This window comes from Malania oleifera, chromosome 1 (genome assembly GCF_029873635.1).
Source record: "Malania oleifera isolate guangnan ecotype guangnan chromosome 1, ASM2987363v1, whole genome shotgun sequence".
NCBI classification, from domain to species: domain Eukaryota; kingdom Viridiplantae; phylum Streptophyta; class Magnoliopsida; order Santalales; family Ximeniaceae; genus Malania; species Malania oleifera.
Genome location: NC_080417.1, coordinates 101,730,253 through 101,749,389, shown reverse-complemented (window position 1 = coordinate 101,749,389; position 19,137 = coordinate 101,730,253). Strand labels below are relative to the sequence as shown.

Genomic DNA, 19,137 nt, shown 5'->3' with positions numbered 1-19,137 from the left:
GGTACATGAAAGTAGGGGCAAGTTTGCATACACTATGACGGTTCTCCCCCTGCCCTTGCAAACTAGGGAGGCTTGTGGCTTGGGGACGCCCTTTTTACATTTTTATTTTTTGGGTACATGAATACTCTTCAGCCATATTTTAATATAAAGATCCAAAATACCCCTAAAATAAGACTCTTAATCAAATTAAAATAATCCAAAAATACCCTTGTAGACAGTACTGCTGGCCGCTGCAGAGCTCATGAACAGGTCTTGCGCTACAGTTATGTGAACAGTACCCATCATCCCCCATATCAATGCTTGTGATAGACAATAGATAATAGATAATTTTGTGTTCTTTGTTTCTTCTATAAATTTTTAATCATTAGGGAAAGCTGCCATTCTGATAACTAGTTAAAGGAGGCAATTAGCCTCTCCAACTCTTCGTTTTAACTCTTGTATACAATAGGAAGGTGAGATATTCAGCCAACAGAAGTGCTTCAACTTCATTTTTTTTTTCTGTGGAGGATATGCTGTGGTAAATTTTCTGCAGCTTCTGACTTGAAATTGGTTGATTCTGTTTTATTTCTTTTTCTTTCTTAAGGTGGAAATCTCTTCCTTTCCTCTGTACCTTCTCCATCCTGTCAATATTTTCTTGTTACTCATTAAATAAGGGGGTTTGTATGTCATGATTGCCCTTTTTAGATATGCTATGTTAAAACATGCCTTAGAATATCAAAAAATAAAAAAAGTTGACGTTTCAAAAAACCTTTTGCCTTCTTGTGTTTCAATGTTTAGGTCAATAGGGGAGAGTGCAGGGATTTTCCAGTCATGGTGGGTCTACTAGACAAGAAGACCTGTTTTCCAATAAAAGGGGTCTCTCGAGTCTTGTCTTCTGCTTTAGTAGTTATGGATGAACTTGCTAGACATACCCAAAATGAGGTTTTGTAGTGTATATTTTTTGCAGATGGTATTGCCTTGAGTCTTATCTTTTGCTTTAGTTGTGGATGAACTGCTAGGCATACCCAAAATGAGATGTAGTGGTGTATATTGTTTGCAAGTGATAGTCTTGATTTATGAAATCAGAGGTGGATTAGAATTTGAGTTGGAGTTAGTATCTAGATGTTTCGATGTTAGTGGAAGCAGGACAAGTACATGAAATGTTGTTTTTGTCATTCAAGGAGGAATGATGGAGAAAATATTGAACTTGATGGTCAAGAAAAATTCTTTACACTAGTAGATTTTGATACCTTGGATCCACTATCCTACATGAAGGAGGGACTTGAGAATGTGTAATATATGGAGTTGAAGCAAATTGAATGATATGGAGAAGTGTTTGAAGTGTGTTGTGTGATTATAGGATACTTTTAAAATTGAACGAAAAGTTCTGCATGGCTATGTAGATTGGAATGTTGGGCAAGAAGGCTGCATATCCAAAGATTAAGGGCTGCAGAAAAGAGAATGTTTAGTATAACTTTGAAAGATAAAGTAAAGAATGAACAAATTTGTGGAAACCTAGGCATATCAACTGTATTAGATAAGATAAAGAAAGGGCAGTATGGTTTGGGCATGTGCAACATAGACCAAATAATGCTCGATTAAGGAAGGGTGATTTAGTGGCTGTTAGAGGCACTACTAGGGGGAGGCCTTGGACCAAGATATTGAGTAAAGATTATATGAACTCAATATTTTTTAGGATATTGCATGTGGAATGATGGAAAATTTATAGCTGTCTCCATTTAGTAGAACATAACCCTTTGTTGTGTTGCTCTCCTTCTTTTTCTTCTAGGTGGATTGACAACTTTGCACATAACATACATCTGTGCCAGTGTCTGCTGTCAGTATATTTTCTCTAGGTGTTCCCGAACTGATCAATTAAGTGTGATTTCTATACTGTGAAAATATGCACCTCCTTGCTGCAATTGTTGTTATTCCCATCATTATTTTTTGGGAAGTGTTGGTGCTTTGGTGTGTTTCTATGCGTTTTCCCTTTTTTGTGCAGTGTACATTTTCATATATTTAATGCAGCTTCTATTGACTTACTAGAACAAAGGGTAAATTGAGTTGTATATATTTGCATTAAGATGCAGTGATGCATCAATCATTTCCACTTTCGGACTACGTGGTGATTGATTGTGGTGGCACTTGTTGCCAGAGTTTCTGTTTTGTTCTATGCTGGTCCGTGTTCAGTGCACCAAATATTTAACTTGATGGGATCATGGAATTCCAAGCTTTTAGTATTGTTGGTAAATGCTTGATACTTTGTTATGTAATGGTGTGTGCATGAGACTATGAGTTGTGTTACAATTGATGCATATAGAATGAATGCCAAAGATGATATGGGAGTATGCCTTATATATATATATATATATGATATTTTGCTTCCTCTTTATGCATCTGATGTGGTGTGGCGCTGGCTTGGCCATCTAGTTCTACATCAAGGGTGATTGGTGTTTCTCAAATCTCAATAGGTCCATGCTCTTGACTTTTTCTTTGAATCATTTCCAATCTTCATTTAATATATTTTTAAAAATTATGGATTGTTTTTGTTTTGCTTGCCTTCTCTGGGTGAAAATTTCCAGTGTTTTTCTGAAGACATGCTTGATCTAAATTAAGGGTCTACTTGTTACCATTTCTGTATTCTGTTTCTTCATTTCTGTACAGTGAAGAAACATATTATGGCAATGAATTTGTTTACGGTGCTATTTTTTTGATTCTGTTGTTGGTTTTCATTTGTTTTATAAAAAAATGAAAACCAGGGGCTATTGGTATCACTGTCAAAAATTATTAAAATGAAAATCAGAAATGCAAATTAAAAACCAAAAACAAAAACTAATAGCTGAAAACCAGCAACCAATATTTTTAAAATAAAAACAAATTAAAAATTTGATTGAACAAATGCTTATTTTTGTCTTTGAATCCAATAATAATTAAAAATTATACGTAAAATAATAAAAAAAATACAAAAAAAAAACATGAATTAAATAATATTATAATAACAATAGAAATTATTCTAATTTTTTTACTGAATAATTATATTTCAAGACTCATTGTTTAGTGCTAAAGAACAATCTTAATTTACATGACAATTGAAATATAGTAAAATTAATTTTTATACGACTTTCATGATTTATTTCAAAATTTTATAAATTTTATGGACATTCTTATTTAATTATATTTCAAATACACATGCTCATCTAATGTTATTTTTAATAAAAAATATGTATAAAATGAATGATTTAAGTCGCAAAAGTTAACTTTGGTTATTAAAGGATTGTGGCAACATGTTGCCGAGAAAGCATAAAATTTGGTTTTCAGTTTTTTTTTTCAAAAACAATTGAAAGTCTGTCATACAATAGACAACTAGCAACATAAACAAACATGTTATCATGATAGTTTTTTTTTTAATTGTATAGAAACGCAAATAGAAAACAAAAATAAAAATGATACAAAACAGACCCTAAATCTCTGTTTTAATTGGTATTGATTATGACTTTTTTATAGATAAGTGTGAAGCTGTACTGGCATTATGCATGTGTATGCAAGCATTTGTTGTTGTTTCATGTTCTTATATAGCTGTTTTTACACTTTTGCCCTGCAGTTCTCATTTGGTGGGGATCCGTGTTAGGTTGCTTTGGTTCCTTCTGCTAGTGTGATTGGGGAAGGTGAGAAGTTGATAGGGTGAAGGTGAATCAACCAAGCTTTTGAGCTTCTTTTGGAGAAATATGATTCTTTCTGCTCTCTTAACTTCTGTTGGAATAAATCTTGGCCTCTGTTTTCTATTTTTTGGTCTGTATTCTATACTGAGGAAGCAACCAGGTAACATCAATGTTTATGCACCGCGCTTGGTTGCCCAAGGAAAATCTCAGCAAAAAGGTCATTTCAACTTGGAGAGGTTAATACCTTCGCCTGGTTGGGTGACAGCAGCATGGCAACCTTCTGAAGAAGAACTGTTGTCGATCTCGGGCTTGGATGCTGTGGTCTTCATGCGTATATTCATCTTTAGGTAGTTCAAATCTTTTCAGGGAATTAACTTTTATAATCCCATTTATTGGTCTAATGTGCATCTCTGAGTGTGTGTACGGGCACAGGGGTGTAAAAAAGGGGATTTAAATCTGAGAAATTGTGGACTTTGGTTCCAACCTCATCTTGATTAGTACAAATGTATGATAAAACAACAAATTTATTATATTGTGCTCTTGGTATAAGTTTCAGCTTGTCTTTTTTCCTAACTAAAGGGTAATCCTTTCCATTTTCTTTTTATTTTTATGCAATAATAATTTCTTTTATAGGTTCTTTTTTACCAAACAAATATGCAGATTTGACCACGTCATTTCTATGTGTCTTTTTCAACTCTTTGGCTGTGTTGGACCACTTCATTTCTGTAGTATGACACTTGACAGGCTTCCTATTATTAGAATTTTATTGCATCGATCGACGTGTCATTCATCATGTCAGGTCTCTGTTTCATATGATATAACTAATTTGAACATTTTTTTTTTGCAGTTTGAGAGTATTTTCCTTTGCTGCGATTATTGGGATCTTCGTTCTTCTTCCGATTAATTTTCTGGGAAATCAGCTCAGCATTGATTTTTCTGATCTGCCCCACAAATCTTTGGACTCATTCAGTATTTCGAACGTCAATGATGGCTCAAATAGGTGATTATGAACCAAATATTTTTGCTTGATGATGCAACTTAGGTGGATCAAGGCTACCCAAGGATGAAACCAAAATGGAATTTATTGGCAAATTAGGAAACATCTTGCTGTATCACTTTGGACATTCTACCTTTTCAATATTAGCCTATCTCTTTTAAATCTATTTTTAAATCTATCTTTTTTTCTTTTCCTCCTTATATTGTTCAACTTTCAATACATCTAGGATAAGCTAAGTCTTATATGTGATCATGGGCTTTGGCTCTAGAAGTTAAGTGAAAATTTCCTGCTCTCTATTCTTCCCTCCTTTTATCTGGGACCACAAACAATTAATTATAAATTATTCTTAATTTCTAATTGTGGTCATGTAATAATAAATTGCTTTGACAATTCCAATTTCATAATGATCACTGAGGCATGTGTGTTATTGCTCATAAATTTGCTGCACTATCTTTGTGATTGCAGTGTTAGTATATTGTCATTGATCATCTATTTTTCATAGAGCAAGTGTAGACACTTGTCTTGTGATATTGCCCCTAATTGCAAATTAATCTCAATTTTGGTACTGCAAATGGCAAGCATAAATCTTGATTTCAAGCTTCTAGGGGTCGTAGGCAGGGAGACCCATTGAGGGCGTGGTGGGCTTGGACCAGGGTCCATTGAGGATGCCTATCTCCCTTAACCTAACCTTACCTAGCTCAAGTATCCACTAATTATTGTTCACTACATGTTCCTTGCCTGATTCATGGTCTTGGGCACATGACACTGTGCCATTGGGCAATTCTTCTCATAGGAGGACCGAACCCCTTAACAACATAAATACCCCTTCTGGCCTCATTTAGGAAGTTTTGGTTATGATTTTCACTCAAGACTCTTTCTTTCAAATCAGAGCTTCTCTCTAGAATCCAGTCATGCTCATGTCTATCCATTATCTTTGCATCTCCAACTACACATTACCTCCATTCTTGCATCACGCATACTGTTTCTCTCCACTTGCCAACTGACACTTGAGCTCTTATGGACTGCCCGGTTTTCCCTTGGCCTTCTCTCTGTTTCACCTTCTTATTTGCATGCAATACTGCCTCTGCCCGAAATCCAAGAATACAAAGGCCATATTCTTATATTTGCCATTCTATGTGGATAAGGAAAAATATGAGTACAGTATCATGTCCATATTGTATCTCACCTTGGAATTGAATTTATTAGTATTGCCGATTCTATTGCAACCTGCTGGGTTGAACTTTACCAGAGTTTTATTGTTATTTTTAAAAAAAAAAAAAGATTTATTTCCAGGTTCTACTAGTATTTTCTTTTACTTTAAAGTTTGAAAATTGAATGCTTGATGAATTCTCTAAAGTTTATCCACAGTTTTTTGAATGAATTTCAAAGTCTGTTTGAATTATTTAATTTTACAAAATATGCACTTGACTTAGGTATTCTTAAGAAAAAAATCTAATTGTTAATTTTTGCCTTTCTGAAGGTTATGGATTCACTTCTCTGCTGCGTATATCCTCACTGGGGTTGTCTGCTATCTTCTTTATTTTGTAAGTAATATTTTGCGTATGCTGTCATACATTCTCTCTCTCTCTCTCTCTCTCTCTCTCTCTCTCAGGGTGGAGGATCTGCTGAAAATTTTGGCTGGATGATGAATGTTGTAATCTGCAGGAATATGACTACATTTCATCCAAAAGGATAGCTTACTTCTACTCATTGAAACCCCAACCACATCAATTCACCATTTTAGTGCGTGGTATCCCTGTTTCACCTGGGAGCAGCATCAGTGAAAGTGTTGAGAACTTTTTTATGGATCGCTATCCTTCTACTTATCTTTCACATTTGGTGGTTCGCAGAACAAGCAGACTTCAAGGACTCATTGTAAGCACTTGTGTGAAGTTCTGAAAGTTACTACTCCATAATGATGGCTTTTGAAAACTTAGGTTATGTTTGATTGGCAGAATGTCTAATCTTAGGACTAGAGTGGACAAAATATAAAGACTTGATAGCCTACAAAAAGGAAAATGTGTGATCATCATAAAAAAAATAACAATGACCATTCCCAAATTTCACCATTGGAATGTCTATTCATAATTCATATACTATTCGTTGTTAGATGGAATGACAAAACATTTGCATGAGTGGAATTTTGCCTAAATTATTATCTCCCTATGTAATTTTTATTCCATTCCTATCTCATTTCATTCTATTCCTGTGAATTGACATTCTGTGAACCAAACCCAACTTTAATGTGTATATATCTTATGTGGATATTTTCCAGTGTTTCTACATCTCTTATTGCAACTAGACTATGGAGAGAGCAAGAAAGGTCCCACTCAACAGGATGTATTTGTCCTGCAGGAAATTTCAGAAATTGTAATATTTTTTATTTTGATAATTTTATTAGGAGATAAATTCTTTTTTGCTCTAAGGAACTAGTATCTTCTTTTCCAAGCATAATGCAATATAAATATCTCATTGCAATTGAAATTTATACAGTGAATGGAGTTGAAAATTTGTGTTAGATTACCTTTACTTAAAGCTTCAGCTATTCGGTTGTAGGCCAACAATGTATGTCTTTCAGTTATTTTCCTTGCTCTGCTTTGAGTCATTTGCTTTCCTTTCTCCATGCCATGTGGTTTTATGTGTCCTGTGTTGGATGCATTGTATGGCTGTGACAGAATTGTTGCATAAAGCCGACTCTTCTTTATCACTAGAAAGCATTGAGTGCTGTCTGTGATGTGCTTCTGTTTATCGTGTTTGGTGATGTACCTCTGTTTCACATTGCCTGTGATTGTGGTTATACTTTTTGGAGTTTTGGCATGTCTTTCTTTATCATTAGAGAACACTGCATACTGTCTTTGATGTGCTTCTGTTTCTCGTGTCTGGTGACATGCCTTTGCTTCACCTGTTGCCCATGATTGTGGTTATGCTTTTGGAGTTTTGGCATGTCCTCATCAGGCCTGTGATTTCTTTGAAGCTGCTGTAGCTTATGGTGTGTGACAGATGCAGTTTGTTGTGATCTTGGCCACTTCTAGTGCTTCTAGAGGGTCCTAGAATGCTGCATCTGTTGTTTCATGCCTGCAAGTTCTCTTAGGCATTTTAGTTGATGACTGTGATGATTCCAGCTACCTGTTGTGAACTAGTTCATGCATGCGTTTCTTCCCACATTGCTATTGCTGCTGGGTGTGCTCTTCCATGTTTGTTCGCCTGTAGCTGGTCTGTTTTTGGTTTTTTCGTTTTGTTTTTGTTTGTTTGTTTGTTTTTTTTGTTTTTTTTTTCTTCTGGTCTGGTTGGTGTTGCTCCTGCTCAGTTGATATTAATTTGGTTTCAGTTAGTTTACCTTTTGGAGATAGTTTATCCCATGATTCCGTTGTTTTTCTTCTGCATCTTCTGTGTGGTTTGTGTTGATTTGAGGGCTGTCCCTATGGCTTCTACAGAGAGATTATGTGCAGATAATGCCAATGTATAGATCACAGCCCCTGTGCTGTCTGAATCCTTGAATTATTTGTTATGGTTTCAAGAAATTAAGATATATATCAATGCAAAAAGCAAATCTATTTATTTGCTCCATTTCCCGTGATCTCCTAACTCCAAAGATTATGATGAGAACAACGCCCTGTGTGGATGTGACTGGCATGGAGCCAAAGATTACTGCCAATGTGATGTTTGCTGGGCTCCAAGGCTTTTTGGGATGATGTTCATGAGAGTTTCTCATAATATAAGAATCGAATCAAACTTGTACTTTGATTTATATGAGAGTCTTCAGGTTTGACCAAGAGAAATCAGTCCATTAGTGAGTGCTATAGTACTTTAAATGGTATTGGACAGAGTTACTGACCAATATTTATCCATGTTGAAATGATTAAGAAGCAACAAGATGAATTCTTGGCTGCCAAGTTCTTGTCTTGTTTGAATCTCGACCTTCAAACAATTTGTGAGCAAATTCTTGCTAGGGAATCCATACCCTCAAAGATACCCTCATTTGCCAAAACTGGAAACTCTCAATTCATGGGACCGTTTGGAACATTCCTCTGATCAGGAATGTTATTTATTGGGAGATTGATACTCTCATAAGTTTTCACAGCAGTCTTTACAATGTTAAAGCCAGGCCTCCTCCAATAAGCCCAAGTGGTCCCTGAGCAAGGAGGGAATTTTCAGTGCCAAGTCTTATTATAATCATCTTAGCTGCCCGGTGGAATGCATTAGCTCTTTTTCTCGGAAGCCTATTTGGAAAACAGTGGTCTCTTCAAAAGTGTGTGTGTGTGTGTTTTTTTTTTCACTTGGGAGCTTTGATAACCTTCAAAGAAGGGGCTTCTCTATTGTGGACACGTTTTTTCTGTGCCTTGAGGAAGTGGAATCGATGGATCACATCCTTCTTGAGTGCTCCTGGACTAAGAATCTCTGGAGCTTGGCCATTTCCACACTCAATCAGAAATGGGTCATTGCAGCTTCAGTTGAGGGTGAGATTTGGGCTTGGAAAGGGATTTGCTCCAACAAGTTTAAAAGGAGAGCTCTTTCCCATATTCTCACTTGCTATTTTTTGGGTGATTTGGAAAGAAAGGAACAGAAGGGCTTTCGATGGGATGGCTCTTCTTTGCAGGCTGTCATGGATAACTGGATTTCTATGATCTCTAGTTGGCCTAGAGGGATGCTTGAGAGGGGCTTCTCTGTTATTATTGATTTCCTGGATGTACTTCATTGACCAGTGTAGTGTTTTTGTTATTTGTTGTTTTTGCTGTACTTGAATGGCATCTTCTTGATGCCCAATATTAGTCTAAGGATATTTCTTTGCTGATAAAAAAAAAAAACCTTCTCTCAAGCTTCTCCTAGAGCAGCCATGGTTGGGGCTACTTGAAACTGTGGTAGAGGTAGATTCTGGGGGAGTGGCTGAGGTTTAGAAGGAAGTCGGGGAAGAAGTGGTGGTGGTTCAAGGCGAGGAAAGTGTCATTGCAATGCCGGTTTCGCACTCATTGTGGATGGAAAGCCATACTATTAATCGGTGTTGAGACCTTTATGTGGAACCAGCTTTTGCCTACAAGCCATTTTTGCACTCCTGGCAACTCCACCTTGGGGAGTGGGGTTGGGCTGGATTTGTACGTCATCTGCTATGCGTGTTCTTGGTTTAGCACTTTGAAATGGCTTTGGAGGTTGGAGTCAGTATTTTAGCACTTAGTTTAGTAATCCTCAACGACTAGCAAATTATAATTGTGCTTTTTATAAGTGTTTGGTAATGGTCTTTGTAAAAGCTTCGAATTGTAGCTTTTTTCAACCACGGCGTTCAACCAGCTCAACAACAGGAACAGCAACTATGAACTACAAGAACAGCCAATTGAAACAGAAAAAACTACTGCAAATTGCAACAGTGACTGCCAATTGCAGTACAACTCCACCATGCTCAATCAGGTATAACATGGCTTGTTGTGTATTCATTTTCCTATCCTAGATTATTGATTTGGTTTCTCGTCCCATATGACATGTAGACAACCATTTCATTCCTTGAAAAATAATCCTTTATACTTGGAAGTTAGACTTTCTATTCAGTTACTCCTGTTTCTGGTTGTGATGACATTCTTTCTTTTCCTTCTCTACCATGTCTATGCGTATTTTCTATATTGCATCTGCCTAAATTTCCTTTGAATGTGGTATGTATGAGTCGCTCGATAAAATCTCGTAATTGTTGAGTAAACTTCTTTCCTACCTATTGTGTTAGTCAAGATATCCAGACAAAAATAGGATTGGTGCGAAGCTTGAGAAGGATGAACTGTGTTACTTTGATGGTGGTTGTGGGCCTTGTGGCAGCAACTCAACATGGTATCAATGGCACACAACATCTTCATTTTCTTCTCAAATGAAATATTCATTCTTCTCTCATGCCGTTTCTTTGGCTTAGTGGCTTGCTTGATTGGGCATCTATTTAGAATCTCCAACAAGTCCTTCCTAGTTTTAAATCTGTTTCTCATCTTGAATGTCTTGGATCAGTTAGGAAAGCATATTATGTCTTCCTTTTCTTGTAGGATTGGGTCCTGTAGCAAGTCCTTGTTTTTTTCTTGTTCTTTTATGTAGGATCAACAACGGGACTTGTCATTAGTACTTGTTTTCCGAGGTGGAAGCATGTTGTGGATGTGGACATGGAGAGACTTTAAATTATCAAGGGACATGCTTGATGGGTCTTCCTTTTGGTAAGGAGTTGGTTAAATGTCATTGAGTCTGTACCATTGAGTATCTTCTAATGGATTTACCAAACTGCTTAAAACCCTATTGGCGGCCTAGGGGTAGACAGAACACATGGTGTTACTTATTTTTAGACCTCTTCTGTTGCAAGGTTGAACCCTGTTCACATTTGATTTCTCTTGCTGTTAATTTGATTGGCCCTTTTACCAATCAGATGTTAGGCTTGATGGTGGCAAATCCAAGGTGAAGAAGGGTCAGGGGGAATTGGCTAATTTGAAGTGTTTGGTGAACTATGATGGGAAGGGATTAAAGAGGGGATTTCTTGGCTGATCATAGCAGATTTTTTCTTTTTCTTTTATATTATTTCTTCTTTTTGAGTTTTGATTTTCTTTTTTGAGGATTTAGTATCCTCGCTATGATTGTGCATTCTCTTCCTTTATTAAATAAAAAAAATTAGATGTCAAGTATGCTTTCTATACGGAAACCTGGAGGAAGAGGTGTACATAGAGCAACCTCCTAGATGTGGTTGCTCAAGGGGGAAAATGGCAAGGTTTTTAAGTTTTGTAAAGTTATTTATGGTCTTAAGCAGTCTCCTAGGACCTAGTTACACAAATTTGGTGAGTAGTTTCCGATTTTGGCATCAGATGATGCTACTCAGATCATTCTATTTTTGTTTGAAAGGAGGCAGCTGTGGTGCTTAGTGTTTACATGGATGATGTTTTCATCACAGGCAATGCCTTGGTGGGATTTCAGACGGTAAGCATTGATTTAAGAAAAATTTTCAAATCAGGGACCCAGGAACCCTTTGTTATGTTTTTAGTATTGAGATTGTAAGGAGTAAGAAACACTTAGTCTTGTTTGAGCAATTACGTTGGACTTGCTAAATGAGACTCGCATGTTACTGGATGATACTCCTATGGATCCCAATGTCAAGTTGTCTAGGGATATTTGACTTGATTTGAAGACAAGCATTGGTATAGAAAGTTGGTTGGCGAGCTGATTTTTTTAACTGTCGCTAGATATTACATATCCTATGCTGTGGGGGTGGTTGGTCTGTTTATGGAGAATCCCAACCAGGCACACTGCTGTGCTGTACTTATATTTCAGGGATCCTTCAGCAACTCAAGAGCTCCCTTGGACACAAGATTTGCCTTGCTTTTCTGCTTGCTTATTGTTAGATTACCACTTCACCTAAAAGCTCAAGCTGTTAGGTTGTGGGCCTACATTTTATATCATTAAGCTTTTGCTCCCCTGCACGTGCAGCCTGATCGCACCGTGGAGGGATAAACAAATGATAAATAACGACCATTTACACAGAATAAGATAATTTTTGATAAACTTACAGTAAATGCGGGCAACAAGACAAAAACCCAGGTCATTCTGCTAACATTGCATATCAAGCTTTAACACTTATCTTTTCCCCCTTAATCATTATTTCTCACATGCTGCATGGGCTAGTTGGTATTAAAGCAAAGATTAGTTTGACGTGCTGGATCTTATGATGCAACCAGCTAGAAGAAGAGATTTGTCATGTGGCAGCTGCTGCTCCTGATAAACAACATGGTGAAGAATTAACTGAGTTGAGACGGAAAATTGAAGTCTTAACCCAACACATTTCACAACCAGAATTTTCAACACATAACAGTTATGGTTATGTTTTCGAGGGAGACGTTTTTGAGATCCCCATTCATGATTGTTCTTTCTGTCAAGAGTTTAATGGATAAATGATGGGATAGGGGGTTTTTGAGGCAAAGATTCCTGGGTTTCATGACGGTGTATAAGCAGGGGGATTTAAAGATTAGCTGGTCACTATTGAAAACAATATTTGGCTATAACGATGTTCCTGAAAATAAGAAGGTCAAGTTAGTTGCATTTCAATGTAATTGGGCAAAGTGCGGAATTCTAGATATTAATAACTGGTAAAGAATGACAAAGTTAAGATGAAAATTTATTCCTTGTAATTATGTTTGAACTGTGTAACGACCATTGAAAAGCTTTGGTAGGGAAGCATGTTAGTTGGTGACTAGACAGGGAGTCCTACCAACTGGCTGCTCAAAACATCTTGCCTAAGAGCACAGAACAACTATAGCATGATATTGGAGGTCTCAAACAGTCTCTATAGAACATGCTTAATCTCTAGACCTTGTGGACTGTTTTTGAAGCCTACCAAAGAGCTGTACTTGTGACAATAATCCCAAGGGAGCACTGGTTGCCATTAATTGTTCAACCTGTAGATCATTGCAGGGGAACTCCATAACTGCTGAAAGAAAAGAAATAACTTCTACTTGAAGGCGAGGGAGGCAAAGAGGGTGCTGGATTTGGCGAAATTTGTTTAGGATGAGCAAGACATGTCTTGGTGATGAAGATGGGGATTTTTATGGTGACATTTTTCTTCTTGCTACTGCCCTAAAATATGAGAGAAAAGTAAGACGTTCCCCACAACTTGCACAATTGGTGGGAAAGTTTATAGGCTAATTATTGATATTGAGAGCTGTTAGAATATATCTCTGAACTCCCAAGAGGCTGCACAGAACTAAATCTGAATGAGCGGATTCGTTATCAACCTTATAAGTAGGCCTGGTTTAAAATGGGAATGGGATTGGGGCTTTCCATTGAGCAATAATATATCCAAAAAGTCAAAATAATCTCTAAAGTTAACACAGTTTGTAGGAGGTGTTAAGGTTTTGATTGGGAGAAAGACTTGAGATGATGGCTCTAGTTATTTTCATTTGATTTAAGAGGACAGGAAAAAAATCCTAAAAAGGAATAAAAAACTCTATTTTTTGTTATCTTCTGCACAAAGCACATTTATTTGTATGGGTTTAAAGGATATACACAAATATACATTAATTATACAAATTTTATAAGCTATGAGTAGCGTAGTCTATTTTCTTTTTGTTGATACCTCAGTTGCATTGTTGCACTGAATATTTGCCATAAAATTCTTGATAGTACAATGGTTTTCCACAGCAGAAAATAGAAATACAATTTAAAAGAAGAATTAAAATTTGGCTTCATTAATAACCTTATACCGCTGACAGCAATAGCCATTCAACTATACATTACTGCGAAGGTTCTTTGTGACAAAGTGACCAATGCCACATGCAAGCAAGCATATCTATATTTTTTGCATTGTTTATTGATTTTTTCATAATTTATAAGATCATTTTGTCAGGATAATATCTTATGGATTCTAGGATACTATTATTTAAGATAGTGTTATTACTATTTTTATTGCTGTCCGAGCATCATAAGTGTAGAGGGGGCTCTTGAAAGGGGCATGAAGTCTGCTTAGTACACAAGTAATGAAAGGCCCAAAGAGGCGAGCAAGGCAATCTTTGGAAGCTCAGGTGTGAAAGGTGGCTGGTAAAGGAATTTGGAGGGATCCCTGAGGACAAGAGGGACTTCAAAGTATGGGGATTTCTTGCTCTAGTGCAAAAAGGCCCCAACTAAAGCATGGTTGGGGGGTTTATAAGGAAGAGGCCAATGCACGTGGATTGTCATGCTTCACCGTGAGGATACTACTTTAGGTCCAAACCAATGAGAACATATAGGTTGGTGATCCAATGGAGTGGCAATAAACAGAGTAGAGATGAAAGAAAATGGCAAACATGTAGCGAACTACATCTGGCAGACACTTGAGCATGATAAATGTTAAGGGGGTTAGAACTCCCTTAAAGAACCCTGATTTGAGTTGCATGCACACATTTATTAACAAATTGTATACTCTCTCAAGTTTGCACGTTTGCATGAATTCACACTTAGTGCACATGTGTGGGATTGATTGTGGAAAGTGAAAGCATGTGGTGAAGCCTTCCTGCTGATACTGGTTCTTGGATGTTTTAAAAGTCTTGGCTTGGTGAGGTCAAATTAGGGTTCATTAATTGAGTCCTTATCACTTAGCCTTTTTCTAGGCTGCTCAAGCGTCCGTTATGTGGTATTTGTTACATGTGATGACAGAGGACGACTTTTGCTGCTGTTTAAACAGTTCTATAGAAGGCGTAGATTTAAAGCGTTAGGGATTTTATATATATTTTTAGAGGATATTTGTCTATTTCAGTGATTTTTAATTACTTTAGGTTATTTCACAAACTTTTATTTAAGGTTTTAGTTTTTTTTCTTGTGTAAATTTTGATGGTTTTATCTTTAGGATTTCTTAGTTGCTATAGATGTAGGCTTACGATGTAAGGATATTTAATTTTTTGGATGATTAATTATCACATCAATCTCTCTCTTGGCAGCTTATTTGTCCCACTCTCTCCCTCATGTCTGATTCTCTTCATCTTACTCATGCCACTTCTTCTTTCTTCTTCCTCTTTTTTCTTTCTCTTTCTAATATTTTCTCATCTCTGAATACTCTCTTCTATCCTTATTTTCTCTCTCTAATCCTTCTGTTTCTTTCTCTGTTTCATGTTTTTTTTTTTTCCTTACGTTTCTCACCCTAACCATGTGTCACCCCCATTGGACAAATGGTTGATAATGAAGTGGTTTTCTAATTGGATAATGACAACCCACACACGTTACCCTTGCCCTTATAAATACCCTTAGCCATGCTTCAGCTTTTGGCACTTGAGCAATTGAACTCTCTCTCTAACCACCCCCCCCCCCCCCCCCAAAAAAAAAAAAAACTTCAGAATCCCTTCGGTGACAGGGTGAGGACACAAGAAAATGGAACTTGCAAACAGCATGTGGCTGACGCTGGAGCATTGTTGGAAAAGGGCTAAGGGACTAAGGGGTTAAGATGCCCTTGACAAACCTTAATTTGAGTTGCATGCTCACATTTATGAACAAATTATCCAACTTTGCTGGAATTCAAACTTGCAGGGCATGCACTCAAGATTGATCAGAGACATGCAGCATGGTCTTCCTCCCAATCCCGCTCCTGGGATGTTTTAAAGAGTTTGGGCTTAGCTAGCTCAAATTAGGGTTCTTTATGTTAGTCTCAACTCCTCTAGCCTTCTCCTAGGTTGCTTTTCCGCCAAATGTCATACATGACGCATGTTCTTTTCCTTGCGTCTCTCACCCTAATCATGTGTCACCATCTCGTTGAACTATTAACTTATTTTTCTCATTTGTTGGGATGTGAACATTTTCTCTAAATGGAGGATAACAACCAAAGCCCATGTTTTCCTCTCCCTTGTAAATATCTTTAATCATGCTCCAGTTGGGTCCTTTGGCTTTCGATCAAACGAGCTCTCTCTCTCTCACACACACACACACGTGCGCACACGCGGTGTCTCACTGAAATCCTTCTAACTTTGAAATCCCTCCAGTTGGGGAGAGGGGATCCCTTCCAGCAATCAAAATCCCTTCACCCACCACCCCTTACACTTGACCTTCCTATGAATTGCCTAGTTCTCCTCTCTCTGGAACATCCAATTTTTTTGTGCGATTTAGCCATTTAGGCCCTTCTTCCGCTGCTAAGAACCCTCTCAATAGTAAGCTAAGGCCACTAGGTATTAATTTTATTAATGCTGGATTTGCAATTGAATTTGTATTGGACATTCATCTCGCATGAGGCACCCAATGATTTCAATATGCTATTTCTTAATTTCATTATTCTTTTGTGTAATGTTTTGTTTTGCAAAATTTTTTACTTAGTAATTTTGCTAAAGAAAATCATGGATATACTTCCAAGAAAAAAAAATTTAAATATGGCAGTAAGTATAGTTTAAAATTTAAAACTCAATTCTTCTTGCAAAACATTGTTTTACATCAAGGTTTTCTTTTAAATTGAATATTGAAAACGACACTGCCAAGTTCTGCAGGCCACTGACATTTGATGGCTTGACCCAATCATATGCATATCTTCTCTAATTATTTTCTTGCATGACGTCTCTGAAATTTTGGTTGGCTTTTGAAATGTAATTCAAATATATAAATAGTAAATAATTGTGGAGGAATTGCTGCATGCAGATGGAATATTGAGTCCTTAAGATGGATGAATTATGTCCTGGCTACAAGTTTATAAATGCATTATACAGTCAGTGCATCGTAACAGAGTTTCTTAGATATAAGAGTTGAATGTGGTTATAATGCAAGTGCTGAAGATTATATTAATGCACTTTCAATTTCTTTGTATCTACTGACAACCATATAATTTCCTTTCTAGAGTGATGCAGGGACGCTGTACAGAATGCTCATCCACTTAAAATCAACAAAGCATTCTCAACAGAGAATCAAGCGTGATGGATTTTTGGGACTTTTTGGAAACAGAGTAGATCTTTTAGATCACTATGAAAAGAAGTTAGAGGAGTTACAGGATAATGTGAGAATGGAGCAAACTTCTGTTGCAGGAGAGGTATGTGCTGTTTATTTGTGTCTTTCTTAATCCAAAGCAGCATTAGTAATGCAAGAATGATTTCTTTAAAACGGGCATTTCCACCATGTAAGCTGGACAAATACCTGTGGCTCATCTTTTCATTGTGGTAGCTCATAGCTGGTCAGTTGGGTACCCTTGTATATCATAATAGATGATTTGGCAGGAGGCAATCAGATAAGTGGTTTGATTTGGGGTCTGCAGGGCTTTGTCTTGAACAAGGGCGAGCCTTGACCCAATGTTAAGGGTTTTACGCTCCAGAAGATGCCCTCTCCTAAAATACCTCCAAGATCTCCCTAATCAAACACACTTGTAGTCGTTGATATAAACTTCTTTTTGTGAATTAGTAAGGAGGCACTACAATGTGCACAGTGCAAAAGTGTTCATTTTGATTTTTACAGTACTGCTAACTATATATAAATGCATGCAATTTCTGCCATCATTCCTCTGGTGTAATATTTGGACATGTTTCACCTATCACTCTTTGCTACATTATTTAAGTTTATCATCAAGATATATCTGGTGCAGCCTATAATTTTATTATTTTTTTCCATACACATCTGGTGCAGCCTATGATTTTATTGTTATTTTCCAATCAAGTAGGAAGTTCCAGCCGCCTTTGTGTCTTTCAAGTCACGGTTTGGTGCTGCAGTAGCTTTACATATCCAACAGGGTGTTAACCCCACAGAGTGGGTCACTGAGCAAGCTCCTGAGCCCCAGGAAGTGCACTGGCCTTTCTTTTCTGCATCATTTATAAAAAGATGGATTTGCAAGCTGGTGGTTTTTGTTGCATGTGCCATACTCACAATTCTCTTCCTTATTCCAGTAGTATTAGTGCAAGGACTTACTCATCTGGAGCAGTTGGAGATCTGGTTCCCTTTCCTGAGAGGCGTATTACGTATGTAAGGGTTCCTTTCTTTTTTTAATTCTTAGTTAATGTTTTTGTTAATATGTGGCTAGTGCCAATCTTTTCTACTTTATTCATTTTGTTACTTTCTCTGCTCGATTGTGTGTTTATTTCTGCTTTTTTCTTTTAGTTGCTTAGGCATCCTACATATGGTAGATTATTTAACATCTAAATCATAAGAAAAGTTTCTATCTCATGGTTGTTTGCTGTTATTGAGGAAGTTTTGTTGATGCAATAAATAAACAAATTAAGGGCAGATTGACGTTTTAATTTTTTTTTTTTTTGCTATACAAACTTATATTTGTGCTGTGCACAAACTTTGGCTTGTACTTTCATATATATATATATATATATGTATGTATGTATGTATGTATGTATGTATGTATGTATGTGTGGGTGTATATCTATATATATGTGTGTATTTACATTTTTTACTTTTCAGGGAACTTTACATATGAGAAAAAGAAAATCTATGTCAAGTGACGTTGATGAAGAAAATTTGTCCTCTTACATACATGAGTTTCAAACAGAAGAATGTGTCATTGAGCTAATATGCCCTTTTTCATTTAGACTTGAGGTGATTTAGACTAACCGTGGGCTGAGCTGAATAACATGGTTAATTCATCTTTGGTATGTTAGATTTTTAATTTCTGGAAACAAGTGGTAGTTGTTGAAAGTCTCTTTGAGTTAGCTGGAAAAAATTGGGTCCAATGTTATGATTATGAGTTCCATGGAACTTGTGCTGTGCTCTCTAATATCCAAACCTCCTTCAGCAAAATTGGGATGTCAGCTGCTTCATGTTTGAGGGAGGCTAGTTGTAGTGCTGATGTTTTGGCAAATTTAGCTGCAATGTGATGCTGCATTGGGTATTTATATGTCCTGTACAGCTGTAATTTGTCCCACTTTGTATGCTAAACTCATGAGTGCCTGCTACTCCTATTTTTTTTTTTGAAACGATAGTGTCTGAGGCCCTCTAGACACTCGACTAATCCACTAGGATAATGGGCTTGCTCCTCTACCCTTCTTCACTTAAATATCAAGGTATTACCTCAAATGGAAAGCCGTAGCCCCCAAGAATTGAACCCACGTGTTTAATTCTTCCTGCTAA

General features: G+C 36.9%; 1 protein-coding gene across 10 annotated transcripts in view; it reads left to right on the top strand.

The window, feature by feature from the left end:
• Positions 1 to 19,137, top strand: part of LOC131165454 (CSC1-like protein HYP1) — a 94,414-nt gene that overhangs the window by 3,347 nt on the left and 71,930 nt on the right. For 5 of the 10 annotated variants that reach the window (XM_058123303.1, XM_058123298.1, XM_058123312.1 and 2 more), the window contains 6 exons: positions 3,581 to 3,985; positions 4,486 to 4,638; positions 6,116 to 6,179; positions 6,301 to 6,510; positions 16,916 to 17,104; positions 17,726 to 18,024. In XM_058123303.1, coding sequence (XP_057979286.1) covers positions 3,705 to 3,985; positions 4,486 to 4,638; positions 6,116 to 6,179; positions 6,301 to 6,510; positions 16,916 to 17,104; positions 17,726 to 18,024 — 1,196 coding nt within the window. In that variant the 5' untranslated portion in view covers positions 3,581 to 3,704. Of the gene's footprint in view, positions 1 to 2,409; positions 2,451 to 3,580; positions 3,986 to 4,485; positions 4,639 to 6,115; positions 6,180 to 6,300; positions 6,511 to 16,915; positions 17,105 to 17,725; positions 18,025 to 19,137 lie in introns of all 10 variants that reach the window. The other 5 variants (XM_058123352.1, XM_058123327.1, XM_058123344.1 and 2 more) reach the window with 3 other exon arrangements.